At 37.6% G+C, this 14587-nt stretch overlaps 1 protein-coding gene across 2 annotated transcripts in view; it reads right to left on the bottom strand.

The window, feature by feature from the left end:
• Positions 1-2949: 2949 nt before the first annotated feature.
• The window catches only part of LOC131933204 (glutamate receptor ionotropic, kainate 3-like), a 28766-nt gene continuing 17128 nt past the window's right edge, over positions 2950-14587 (bottom strand). Inside the window, exons 11-17 of one of the 2 annotated variants that reach the window (XM_059289999.1) lie at positions 13202-13358; positions 9223-9368; positions 7392-7613; positions 5945-6170; positions 5307-5385; positions 4436-4649; positions 2950-3133 (exon numbers count right to left, since the gene is read on the bottom strand). In XM_059289999.1, coding sequence (XP_059145982.1) covers positions 3074-3133; positions 4436-4649; positions 5307-5385; positions 5945-6170; positions 7392-7613; positions 9223-9368; positions 13202-13358 — 1104 coding nt within the window. In that variant the 3' untranslated portion in view covers positions 2950-3073. Of the gene's footprint in view, positions 3134-4262; positions 4650-5306; positions 5386-5944; positions 6171-7391; positions 7614-9222; positions 9369-13201; positions 13359-14587 lie in introns of those variants that run through there. The other variant, XM_059289998.1, reaches the window with a different exon arrangement.

Below are 14587 nucleotides of genomic sequence, written 5' to 3'. Positions count from 1 at the left end.
CAGAAGACACAATAACAGATGAAGTAGAGTGTATCTGTTACAATGACCTCGACGTATGAAGAGACAGTGTGTTCAAAAATATGTGCAGCCCCCTTTACTTTTCCAAAATTTGGTAAGGCACCCATCAGAGCTGGGTGGACTCAGGGATGTCCTACAGATTCAAACCAGTGGTTCAAACTCAAAATTTCCGAAAATAATTAACAGTGTGATCTCCTAGAAGAGTTTTAAAAAAAAAATGCTGACATGTATGATTAAGTTGAATGCATTCTCATTTACAGATCAGCTTCATGAAACGATAAAAGATTGTATACTTTTTTTGTATTACAAACATTGAATAAACCGGGAGTGATCTCCCCTAAACTTTCTCGAATATTCTTATATAAAATAACAGGGGATGGGAACTCGGGCTATAGACATGATTTTTAATCCATTTTAAATACTTAAAGTTTTAAAAATAGAATAAAATCTCGTAGACAAATTAATTGCACACCAAGTGAACGCGAAATAAAAAAGCGCATAATAGTGCGCAATATTATTATTACTTTAAAATTTACATTAGTTTTTTGAGAAATCGGAAGTAGCGTAAAGTACTACTTCCAGTCCACGGAAATGACTCAAAATTTAATAGAAGGTAGAGAATTAGATCTTTTACTTACGTATGAAATTTCATTTATCTATCTGAAATAGTACTCAAGTTATAGGCTTTTGAAAAATTCAAAGTAGGAAAAGTACCACTTTTGGTTATCGGAAATCGCTCAAAAGTTGATACGGATCTACGATTTTGATTAAATACTTATATATGAAATTTCATCAACCTAGCTGTAACGGTACTCAAGTTATCGTGTTTACACACGGACACACACACACACACACACACACAGACACACAGACATACGGTCAAGATTGCAAAATTATGTTTTTCCGTATCAGTGAGATGCAAAACGTCGAGATTTGCAAAAATCTCGATTTTTTTTTTTGCACGATTACAAGACTTTCTCTATACTTCGTATATACGAGAAAGTAAAAAGGAAAAAAAAATCTACAAGCTGATACACATTTATTTTTAAAACAGGAGATACACAATGTAACAAACTTTTATGAGGAGAATAAATCAAAATCAAATATATAAACATCTTAAAAAATAAAATAAACCCATTTTATTGTTTGAAGTATATTATATTTCATATAACACTGTGGTTTCTACGACATAACCGAAATGCATTTTTTTACAATTAATTTATACAATTACAAAACTGAATGCATGATTACGCAAAACAGAAAATAATCGGAGACGAATATACAAACAGTTACATGCATTCCGGAATGAGTTGACAATTTGTTTCTAATTAAACAGCAAAGTATTTATATAATTTAAGGGGACTAAAGTTCAGTACATTATTTTTTATTTTTTGTTTTAGCAATTATTGTAATAACAGCAAAAACATTTTAAAGTAATAATTTTTTTTTGACAAACATTTTTACTTAATAAAAATGAATGAATGTATTTAATTAAACCGCGATAATAAACGAGGTGACTACAATATGCACTAAAAAGAAATGTATAATGCATCTAAATTCATGAAAGTATGTTGAAAAGCACAAATATCACAATGCAACACGCACTCTTAAGACTACAAATCAGACAACTGTGATTACAAAATTTAACATTTAAATTCTATATTACATTTTTAATTCTAAAATTGTTTTTTACAAGCTTTTATTTAACTTGACTCCTCTGCCAGAGATCGAAACGCACGAGAGAAATTTCAAACACTTCTAACTGACAGATTCGTTTCAAAAATGGCGCGTGGGTCAAGACATCTTAATAGAAGCGTCTTATTGAACTTTTTTTTAAATCATTATTTTCTACTTTTTAAAGCATTATTACATACAAGCTTGTCATTAAAACGAATTTCATGATTTTAAAAAAAATTGAGACCAAACTAAAGTAAATGAAAGACAAAGTTTAAGTTAAGTTAATAGATTATGTATCACATTTTTGTGTTAGTGTGAAATGTTTATCATGTTAGCATGTGTGTACACGCATCTTAAACACATTGTACAACTAAATAAACATAAAAAACATGATTAGTACAGCCTTTTATCACATGTACACATGTAACAGCCTGCAACAAAGCATGTGTGTACAAATACATTGAATATAGACACAATACTTCAAGTAATAAAGTAAAAAAACAACACATTTTAACTTTTTCTCAAATACAGTTACAGTGAAAATATTTTGTTAATATACAAAAAATGTAAATTGCTTTATAGATTTAAAGCCGATTCTTCATTTACACCCATTTCCATAAGTAACCTCCAAACCACATTCTATCATTTACGGGTCACACAGACACAGACACACACACATACGAACACAAAATATTATTAATCAAACCAACGTTTTTTTTGTATCATGTGTATTATTTTTAAATAAAAAATATATACTAACACCACCAAGATAACTCTTAGATAACCAACCTCACAATATCTCCATGATCACCAACTTCACCAACACCACCACCTACAACACTACCACCTCCAATACCACCAACACTACCACCTGCAAAATCACCAACTTTACCACCACCTCCAACACCACCATTACCAACACCTCAAACAACAACAAAACTACCACCACCTCCAATACCACCGTTACCACCACCTCCAACATCACCAACACCTCCAACATCACCAACACTATCAACCCGAACCAACACCACCCGACACGTAGCTTTCTTAGAAATTAACTACGAGTTCGAGCCATATAAAAACGTAGTTGATTTTATACATGATCATTGGATGTCTATTAGGTTACACTGTTTTAGCGTATATATATATATATATATATATATATATATATATATATATATATATATATATATATATATATATATATATATATATATATATATATATATATATATGCATGTGTTAATTATATTAAATCATTTTCACAAAGACTAAGTTTTTGCCTGTCTCATGCGTGTTGTCGTTACACCATCCTAAAGCAAACATCAGCATGCTGTTAGCTCCTGGCATGCAAGAACCCGCGGACGTCCACCCCGAGTTAGTTGATGAAGTTGTTGTCTAGAACATTCGTCTCCGTGGAGTCGTACAGTTCCACGCTCTGTAGGTAGCAGGGGTGGGGGTTGGTTGTGGGGGTGGGCGGGGGAGGGGTGAGTGAGGAAATAATGTGTTAGTAATTGTTAGAAGAAAAAGGTGTTTCATTTATCTATCAATCGACTACATACACGACATGTAGGCCTGCATATAATATATATTACATATATGTACATGCACATTCATAAAGCATGTTTATTACATTATGTAGTTAATAGGAAAAATAAAATTAATATATATTTTTTCGTTAACTTCATGTAGTTAGTAGAAACTTTTTTTTTTATTTTCCATGTCCTATTAGTAAACAAATAAAAAAATTAAATTCGAAATTACTTTTTTTTAAATTTTCAATGACCTAGAAGTAAAACAAATAAAAAAATTAAATTCAAAATTACGTTTTTTATTTTTAATTTCCTTTTAGTAAACAAATAAAAACTATAAATTTAAAATTACTTTTTTATTTTCAATTTCCTTTTAGTAAACAAATATTAAATTTAATAAGTTTTCTGCGCAGGATCTTTAAATTAATAATGTTGCAGCAATGCTTGTGTTTTAAGGATCCACACATGACAACTGTGTGTGCGACTCCGCAACAAAAACAACTGACAACAAAACGGGATTAACAGGTACAGATAAATTGTATTTGCTCCTTCGTGCTGTGGAATGTCACTGATCTTGCGACATGCCTTCAAACGATCATTTTACACTGCATTATGTAATAGTTTAAGAGTGTCAGTTCATCTCTTCGTGGTACCTAATCATTACTCTTACCTTAACTACATGGTACACTTACCATAACGTTTCTTAGTGCCTTATCATTTCTCATACCTAAACTGTATGGCAACCAGAGGCTTAGCGAGGGGGGGGGGGGGGGGGGGGGCGGGGGGACATATGTCCCCGGGCGCAGACCTTAGGGGGGCGCCAAATTGAAAGTTGGAGGGGGGGGGTGCAAATGAAAAGTTCGAGGGGGGGGGGGGGTGCAGATCGAAAGTTTGAGGGGGGGTGCAAATGAAAAGTTCGAGGGGGGGTGCAAATCGAAAGTTTGTCCCCGGGCGCCGGGAGGGGTCGCTACGCCTCTGATGGCAACATACCCTAATTAAATCTTTGTCGAAACCCTATCATTACTCTAACTGTAATTACACGGTACCATACCCTAACCAAACCATTCTTAATGTCTTATTATTTCTTTGAACTAAATTTTACACATACACTAACCAAACTCTTTCTCCGATCCACACCTACTCCCAAACATATATCATTTCCCATTCCTCATCTCAATCTTATCACCCCTCCCATCCTCCTCCCTCACTTTTGTACTCCCTCCCATCGTCTTCTCCTCTCTCTTGCTCTTCTCAAACTTGTAGAACCGGCTCCCCACGTCCACAACGACAGCTAGTATGATGAAAACAGCGAGAACGATGAAGACACCAATCATATTGGTCAGTTCTAGTTCGGGCGTGGTCTTTTGACTGATGGATCTGGACTTGTCTTTTTCCGTGCAGTTTCGTCCAGTAGACCACCACCTACAAGGTATTTTATATTTATTTTGTTTAAATTGAATTGTATTTCATTGAGATTTCACTGTGAATAATGTATACAGTGTGTAGCTATAACTGAATTTTAATCTTAATGTTTTTTTAGTATAAATTGTCTATATGATTTTTATCTCGGAGCAATTTTCAGAAACTTTTTATTTAATATGTTAATTTCTTAAATATATATATATATATATATATATATATATATATATATATATATATATATATATATATATAAATGGTTATATGACAAATGCTTTCAGGACAAAATATCTCACGGATAAATGATCTCAGGACAAATTATCTCAAGGGTAAATGATCTCAAGGACAAAAGATACCAGGACAAAATATATCAGGACAAATGATATCATGGAGGAATGATCTCAGACAAAATATCTCAGACAAAATATCTCACTTTAGATCATAAAGTTAAAGTTAATTTTTATAAAATTTCAACGTAAAGATGTCGATAGCTACTGTTTATATAAACTAAAATATTAAGGATCGTAAACATTACTTTAAACTAAAATTGAACCGATAGTATCCTTAAGAATCATTTTAACTAAATTGTTAACCATAAATATTACTCAAATATGACTTTAACAACTAAAATGTCAGCGATATTAAGTAAAAAAAAAATACTTTTCTTTCAATGTGTCCAGAGCCCCCTCTTCCTTGAGCTGGAGCAGAGCCCTGTTTATGTCGTCTAAATACGGAGCCCCTGCACAAACAATCACCTCATAATTAGCAATCAGTGGGGGAAAAAATGTGCTGAAAAATATATAGAGTATTCCTCCTACCTAGATCTATGTCCGACAATGGAATAATATTTGTTAAAGCCATCTTGTTACTCTCCTTTAACAACCAACTTATTAGCCAACAGCTCAAATATTATCTTATCACAGATGTAACTTTGGAAAAGTGAGATGACATAGTCGAACTATAGAACGCAAGGATTACTGGAAAGTCTTCTTTTTGGTTTACTAGATCAAAAATGTTGGGGGTCCTTGGGTAGAGAATAGTTCTAGTATGTAGTGGACTATGGCCGAATTGGAGAAAAACAAATGCGGCCAGTGAAGACCACACTTTAGCAAAATCGGAACAACAGATTAGCTCTACTTCATCTGCGCCCATGAGTCCAAACTGCTCTTCTATCTACTCAAGGAGAAATTACGGAAAGTCAATACAGCTAGTGATGACCATACTATAACAAAACCAGAGAAATTGCTTAGCTCTACTTCCTCTTCACCTCGGATCGTCTAGGTAACAGCCAAACCCACCTTTTGGAAAGCCCAAGCTAAAATCCTTGCTCCCAAAATTCTGCTCTATACTCTCGATCCCACAGTGTTGGTTGGCATAGTAACCGTTGGTGACGCCGTCTGCGATGAAGGCAAGTTTTCCGGCCTTGACCTGGTCTATGATTTCCGTTGTGTTTTCCAAGACGACGTCGGCCTCGTGGAGCTTCATGAAGGTCCACATCCTCTGGTAGGGGTCCTCTTTCTGGAGCTGTGGGTGTAGGATAATGCTGTGTTTACAGTATGTTATGCTAGAAATATCCTACAATAGGAGTCTTCCTTGTGCAGCTGTAGGTGTAGGACAATGCTGTGTTTACACTATTTTACGGGACAGATACAGTTTTATTAAGTTCTTTGGTAGGTGTCTTCCCTCTTGAGCTGTGGATGTAGTTTACAATATTTTACGGGGCAGGTAAAGTTTTATTTCCTTTCTTGAATAGGGGTCTTCCATCTGGATCTGGGAATGGAGTTTACAATATTTTACGGGGCAGATACAGTTTTATTTAGTTCTTTGGTAGGGATCTTCCTTCTGGGACTGTAGATGTAGTTTACAATATTTTATGGGACGAATACAGTTTTATTTATATTCCTTCCTTCTGGAGCTGCAGATGTAGGACAATGCTGAGTTTACAATATTTTATGGAACAGATAAATTTTGATCTACATCCTTTGACAATGGCCTTCCTTCTGGAGCTGAGGGTGCAGTTCACAATATTTTATGGGACTGATACAGTTTTATTTTCTTCCTTGAATAGGGGTCTTCCTTCTGGATACAATATTTTATAGGACTTATACAGTTTTATTTACTTCTTTCAATAGGGGTTTTCCTTCTGGACATGTGGATGTAGGACAATGCTGTGTTTACAATATGTTATGCTACAGATAAAGCGGTAACAATATCCTACAGTAGGGGTCTCCGTTCGTAAGCCGTCAATGTATTTTATGATTACAATATTTCATGAAGGAGATAAAATACAATTTTATCGACATATTCTGGTAATCACAATCTGAAAATCACTATCTAGCATCGCCTTACAAGTTTAAACAAGCCATGTGAAGAAAAGGCGGTTAAGCAGTGTTTATTTCAGACTTTTTTTCCGAGGCGAGGGGCACTTTAAATTTCCAGGGGGTGTAGGGGGGGTGGACTAGTTGAAGTCTATATATTTTTAATAAAATCTACTTGGCCCGTGGGGGGAGTACTTCTATAAGGGAGAGTGGGCGAAAAGGTGTCTGAAAGAAATACTGGGTATAAGAATAACCTGTCTTTTCTTGAGAAATTAATATTGTTCCTTCAGTGTCGTGTACATTTCTTTCAGAAAAAGATTACTTTTTTTCTTAGCTAGAAGCCCAAATAATTAATATATCAGTCACAAGTAATTACTTTTACGCGCGTTCATTTTTGTCCCTGCTTATCCCCCTTGAGATAACTCACTTGAAAGAATTTATGCAGTTCTGTCCCCTTCTCCACGCCGTACCTAAGCAGCGTCTGACTGGCCAGATCATGCACGGTTTTGATGCGGTTGTCTATCTGCTGGAGTGTGAGATGAGCTGCCAGATTGGCCGTGTAGGCCGCCTCAATGATCAGAACACAGAACCAGAAGAAGGCGATGATGGCTCGCATGGAGGTCGTCTGCGGGGAATAGTCTGTGGATCCCTGGATGTGGACGACGTAATTATTTAGATGTTTCTAGAACGGTAGTTTCTATGGTAATTAGCAAGTTGGTGTATCGACATTGAATAAAAGAAATAAAGAAGTATAATGATGCTCTTAACAATGATTAAATAAGTAAATACAATGTCGGTTTCCGTTTTGTTTTTCAGTATACAAATATATTTTTTTTCATTGCAGAACAGAAATTAGCATACAAAGCTCAAATATTTGAAAGGCTGAGCCGCATACTTTTCTCATGGTCTAGTAAGGTGCCTGATGGAATTCGACAAATAATGAATATGTAACTGCGATGCAAGACGCTGTGGTTCTATACCACCTAACTGTATTGATGCTTACCACAAACTCACCTGTATGACGATATTGATGTTGTACCACCTACTTGTAGTGCGAAGTTACTGTTGAACCACCTACATGTAAGACGATAATGTTGTACCACCTACCTGTAGAACGATGTTGTTGTTGTACCACAAACTCACCTGTTGATGTACCACCTACATGTAAGATGAAGCTGTTGTACCACATACCTGTATAACGACATTAATGCTGTACCACTCACCTGTAGGACGATGTTGTTTTTGTACCACAAACTCACCTGTTGCTGTACCACCTACATGTAAGACGATGATGCTGTACCACATACATGTAAGATGATGCTGCTGTACCACCTACATGTAAGATGAAGCTGTTGTACCACTCACCTGTAGGACGATATTGTTGCTGTACCAGTCACCTGTATAACAATGTTGAAGCTGTACCACTAACTCACCTGTTGCTGTACCACCTACATGTAAGACGATGTTGCTGTACCACCTACATGTAAGACGATGTTGCTGTACCACTCACCTGTAGGACGATGTTGTTGTTGCACCACAAACTCACCTGTTGCTGTACCACCTACATGTAAGACGATGTTGCTGTACCACCTACATGTAAGATGAAGCTGTTGTACCACTCACCTGTAGAACGATATTGTTGTTGTACCACTCACCTATAGAACAATGTTGAAGCTGTACCACAAACTCACCTGTTTCTGTACCACCTACATGTAAGACGATGTTGATGTACCACCTACATGTAAGACGATGTTGCTGTACCACTCACCTGTAGGACGATGTTATTGTTGTACCACAAACTCACCTGTTGCTGTACCACCTACATGTAAGACGATGTTGCTGTTCCACCTACCTTTAGGACGATGTTGCTGTACCACCTACATGTAAGACGATGTTGTTGTACCACCTACCTGTAGAACGATGTTGATGCTATACCACTAACTCACATGTTGTTGTACCACATACATGTAAGACGATGTTGCTGTACCACCTACATGTAAGACGATGTTGTTGTACCACCTACCTGTACAACGATGTTGATGCTATACCACTAACTCGCCTGTTGCTGTACCACATACATGTAAGACGATGCTGTTGTACCACCTACATGTAAGACGATGTTGCTGTACCACCTACCTGTAGGACCTCATTAATGCTGTACCACCTACCTGTAGAACGATATTGATGATGTACCACCTACATGCAAGACGATGTTGCTGTACCACCTACATGTAAAATGAAGCTGTTGTACCACTCACCTGTAAGACGATGTTGATGCTGTACCACAGACTCTCCTTCAGATCAAACCGCTGGATGTTTCCTTCCTGGGTGGGATCGAACCTGCTCATGACGTATAGCGAGACACCAGCCACCATTATAAACACTAGGATCATCAGCCACAGCCCTGGTGGAAGGTAAAAACAAACAACAGTGTTCGGTCTTTTCACTTATATCGTCATCATATCAGGGTTGAATGAAGGCAACTGGGCATAATGTTGACCATATTATAACTTCGTATGCCGAGGTCACAGAAACATATGAACTCTACTTCATCTGCCTCGTAGGTCGCCACGTTTGAAAAAAAATAACTTTGCTTACATTTATATAAACATTTGGGTATTGTGGGCTGTCGATGAATGTGATGAAAAACTAACTCACATTTGAGTTTGGCTAGATTTAGATGTTTGGTTTTTTTTAATATTATCACTTTTTAATAGTCATTTTAATGGGGAAAAGTATTCATGTTAGTAGCTAGACCACAGTATTGGCTGCTGGCGAAGACTTCTAATTTAGACAGCCATTTAGAAAACAATAAAATCACATTTAGACAATAATAACATGTCATTTAAACAACACTGTCATTGCGTTTAGGAAACACTTCGACATTAATAACAGGTCATTTAGATAATACTGAAATATACTTTTATAAGTAAAGTTCCCTTTCAAACCTGACGGTCTATAGGGCAAGTGAAGTAGAGTTCACTTGTTTCTGTGACCTCGGCATCAGAGTTTCTTCCAGGCATCTCTTAGGGGGGGGGGGGGGGGGGAAGGGGGCTGAGCCATCCCCCCCCCCCCCCCGAAATTTTTAGCGCCCCCCCCCCCCCCCGAACGAATGAAATTTATACAATTTATATAGAAAATATACACTTTTAACAGTGTCCGCCCCCCCCCCCTCCCGAAGAAAGTCTACCGCTCCTCCCCCCCGAAAATTTCAAGTGCCCCCCCCCCCCCTGAGAAAAAAGTCTGGAAGAAACACTGCTCGGCATATGAAGAGATAGTGTGGTCAGCAGTATGCCGAGCCGCCTTTACTTTCCCTAACGTGAGTTAGGTACCCATCAGAGTTGGATGGACTCCAGCTCGAAGTATAATTTAAGCAACATTTTAATGTCATTAAGACAAGACATTGACGTCACTTAGACCCAGGGCCGGCGCCACCTATAAGTCTAACTAGGCGGTCGCCTAGGGCGCCATCCCTAGGGTGGGGGGGGGGGCGCAAAATGTTTAATCGCTATTATCAAAAAGAACCTAATAATTAATAACTATAAAAGAGTAGCGATCGTTTTCAGCATCCAGGTCGAACTATTAATTTTGCACCACTACCCCACAATTAGTTCTATATAGGCCTATATTTATTCGCGATGGTGAAAATGCAACCCCACCACATCCCTAATTTAGAAGGTCTGGGCAGTGGCGTCGCTAGGTTGGGGTGTCACCCGATGCGGTACTTCGTGGTGTCACCCCAAGAAACAAAGTATATATATATGTGTGGGTGTGGGTGGGTGTATGAGTATGAGTTTAGATGTGCATAAGCTGTGGTCTATAATTAACACGTTTACGCCATGGTGTCACCCCCACCATCTAGTAGTAATTGAAGATTTGTACTTAAAAAATACTATTTAACTTTAATTAAACACTAATGGAAGTGGCAAAAAGATTTTTTCTTCTATACTTTTTTGCAATTTTTTCCCCTGTTGTAACCCCTTATATGGTGTCACCCGGTGCGGTCCTCACCCCCCGCCCCGCCCTCGCGGTGTAACATAATTGATGTAAAAAACGATTAAATAAGTTCGCTATTAAAACGGTTATTTGACTTTAATAGGGCTTGTAAGTCTAGTTTTCTCTGACTTTGAATTAGAAATATGTCCTGGTGTACAGAGTTTTGTAATGACGGGATGTTCAAAGTATTGAACTTGTTTGGTAAGTTTTGATGAATCGTTTAGATTTGGGAGTAACGGCGGAAAGCTGTTGCTGATATGGTTTCGTAGGTATAAAGTATAAAAGTGTTAGTGTCATAATTTTTATACGGCTGTTTTGTAGTTGAAGGTCTATTAGTGGAATCTGATTTGTAATAGAGAAATGAGAATGCATGTGATGAAGTATTTTAGTTCTGGAGTTCGAGAGCATCGATTCTTGTGGTATTAAGGAATCGAATTATATTGAATGTTAAAGTGTAATAGTAGGTCCAGTGAAATCGTTCTTGATTGGGAGTACCGTTTGTAGAGCTTGGTGAAGTAAAGCGAGTTGGTGTCGTAGTTCTGGAGCATCCAGTCTAGTTATGTTTAGGTATCGTAGTTTGATATGTGTTTTGAATGTAGTAGAGTAGGCCTATTTCGAGTAGTCGAGTTTATCATAAGTTCGATGATTTCAATTCAGTACGAAACACTACACAGAATGGTAGGCGTTTTTGGAATCTGTATTGCCACACTTAAAGTATTAATATATAATATTAAATAGGATGGAATTCATACCTATCCGTAAACTTTGTTTTTTCAAATTAGATTTTTTTTATTTAATCAATAATTCTAGCAATGTCTAAAAGGTGTCCCTTTATTTAGGGGATCCAAAATTTAATACAACACATATAAGTAAGTCTGCTATTAGAGTATGTCATCAAAATTGAATAGAAGTATGTTATAATATAGCTACCGTTTTTAGACTTTCAAGCAAAGCCTACAGTTAAGTATTCAATAGGTAAAATATATTGTTTTTACAAGTTTACATAGATAATATAAACAAAATCGTTATAATTATGACATAATGAAATTTAGAATGTTTTGATGTGTTTTTCAAGCATGTCTTAGTTACACTTAGTTAATTGAGCTGTTCTTGTAAAAGTTATTTCCCTTGATAACAAATTTGGGATTTAAATTTTAAAATGGGAGATAATTCATTGCTTAACTCTACATACATTTCAAATTCCTGCACCTTAGGTTGACCGCTTACTTATAAATACAAATTTAAGTTATTATTTGCTATTGTAACAATTATATAGAGCTTAAGTTCTAAACAAAATAATTTGGCATTTATTTTTAGCATTATCAATTTGAAAAACAATATATCAGTAGCCGTTATAGTTTGCAATACTTAATCTTAGTAGACATACAGTCTTCGTCATAAATTAAACATCTAATTAATTGTCGTTTCATATATTTCACCCTCTCCTAAAGGATTCATATATAGCAATTTTAGGCTGGAATCTATATTATTTATAGATTTTCATTTTTCAGAAACCAAAATATTGTTACATAATCACACAATATAGACATTTTACAATTATAACTAAAGACAATCACTTAAAACAGTTAGGTTCCGTTTTGGAATTCACCTTGGGAGGACTGCAGGGAGCCCAACACTACAAGCACTTTTTTTTGATTGAGTGGTTTTTTTCAAACTTTTTTTCTCCCTGGAGAGGGGGGGGGGGAAGGGGAGCACTTAAAATTTTCTAAGGGGGGAGGGAGGGGGGCTATGTTGTTAAGTACAAAGTAGACTCGTGCAATTATCAACAATTTCAATAAAATATAATTACGCTTGCAAACTGGAATTGAAGGACTTAGCACAAACTTTTGAGACGAAGGAGGCAAGTAAAATAAGTTTTTGATGTCTACTTAAAACGTGTATGCAATTGATAATAAGTTAATATGTCACTTTTGATTAATTGTTTTCTTATACATATGCTTTAGTAATTAATTTGTGTGAAAGGGGGCGCTAAATAACCTGGCGCCGGTACTGCTTAGACCAGACTTACAGGTCATTTAGACAAGACACACATAACTTAGACAAGACACACGTTACTTAGACAAGACTCTCACGTCAGACAAGACTCAGACGTTACCCAGACAAGACTTACACCTAACTTAGACAAGACTTACTCCTAACTTAGACAAGACTCACACCTAACTTAGAAAAAACTCACACCTAACTTAGACAAGACTCAGACGTTACCCAGACTAGACTTACATGCAGAAAATGGCCCCAGAAACTGGAAGAAGTTTGTGGTGCTGTCCGCCTTTTTGATGAGGATGGAGGCTTGGGAGGAGAGGATGGTGTAGGAGAAGGAGATGGTGTTCTCCCTCTCTGCTGAGACCTCCAGGGCACCTATAGCCATACTGGCATTCTGGTGAAGTAGATTAGACGAGTATATGTGTCAAATGTATTTAAATATGATGCACTTAGACATCAACGTGAGCATTAGAGTAGATTCAAGGATAAGTACAATCACACATATTTATGAAAATTAAAATTATCAAAAAGATTACAAATTTAAACGCGTAAGAAAAAAAAAATCATAGTTATCAGAAGCGACTTGACGGGGTCATCTAGTTGTCAGAAATCAACATGTTACAAAAATCAATGCTGATTGCAAATTATATATCAAAAGCTATGGCGTTGATTCTTTTCAGTGTATAAGATACATGCAGTAATTAAACAAGTCCAATGATCAATTTAGAATTAAAAGTGTTATTTCAAGACAACCCGTACATATTCTTTACCCTCGTAGGTATATTTTAGCATGAAGTGATCGCTAACGTATCCTTCCTTTAACATCAAATATAATGACGCAATATATATTTTACATATCCTTACTAACGTCTGGTAAGATGAAGAAAGAAATGACTCAACTTATATATTTTGCACACGCCTGTCATATTGAATTCCCCCCACCCCCTTACACACACAAGCACAAAAAATTCTCCCCGCCACCGCGTCTATATGAGATGGTTCATGACTGATCTGTATCTCTCCCATCCCTCCCCCCTCATCCCCCCACCTCCAGAAAATTCTTACCCCCGTCTGTTAGCGATGGATCCTGACCGAACCGTATCTCTCCCCCACCCACCTAACATCTTTACCCCCGTCTGTAGAGGATGGGTCATGAGTGGCCAGCCCTCCCCCCACCACCACCTCCCACAAACCCCTTACCCTGTCTGTAGGAGATGGGTCATGACTGAACAGCCCCCCCCCCACCACCCACCACCCACAAACCCCTTACCCCCGTCTGTAGGAGATGGGTCATGACTGAACACCCCCCCACCACCACCCACAAACCCCTTACCCCCGTCTGTAGAAGGTGGGTCATGACTGAACAGCCCCCCACCACCACCACCCACAAACCCCTTACCCCCGTCTGTAGGAGATGGGTCATGACTGAACAGCCCCCCCCCACCACCCACCACCCACAAACCCCTTACCCCCGTCTGTAGGAGATGGGTCATGACTGAACAGCCCACCCCCACCACCACCCACAAACCCCTTACCCCCGTCTGTAGGAGATGGGTCATGACTGAACACCCCCCCACCACCACCCACAAACCCCTTACCCCTGTCTGTAGGAGATGGGTCATG

This window comes from Physella acuta, unplaced genomic scaffold (assembly GCF_028476545.2).
Source record: "Physella acuta isolate Inbredline_101_S28 unplaced genomic scaffold, ASM2847654v3 ptg002402l, whole genome shotgun sequence".
In the NCBI taxonomy this organism is placed as follows: Eukaryota; Metazoa; Mollusca; class Gastropoda; family Physidae; genus Physella; species Physella acuta.
This window is presented reverse-complemented; position numbering and strand designations above follow the sequence as displayed.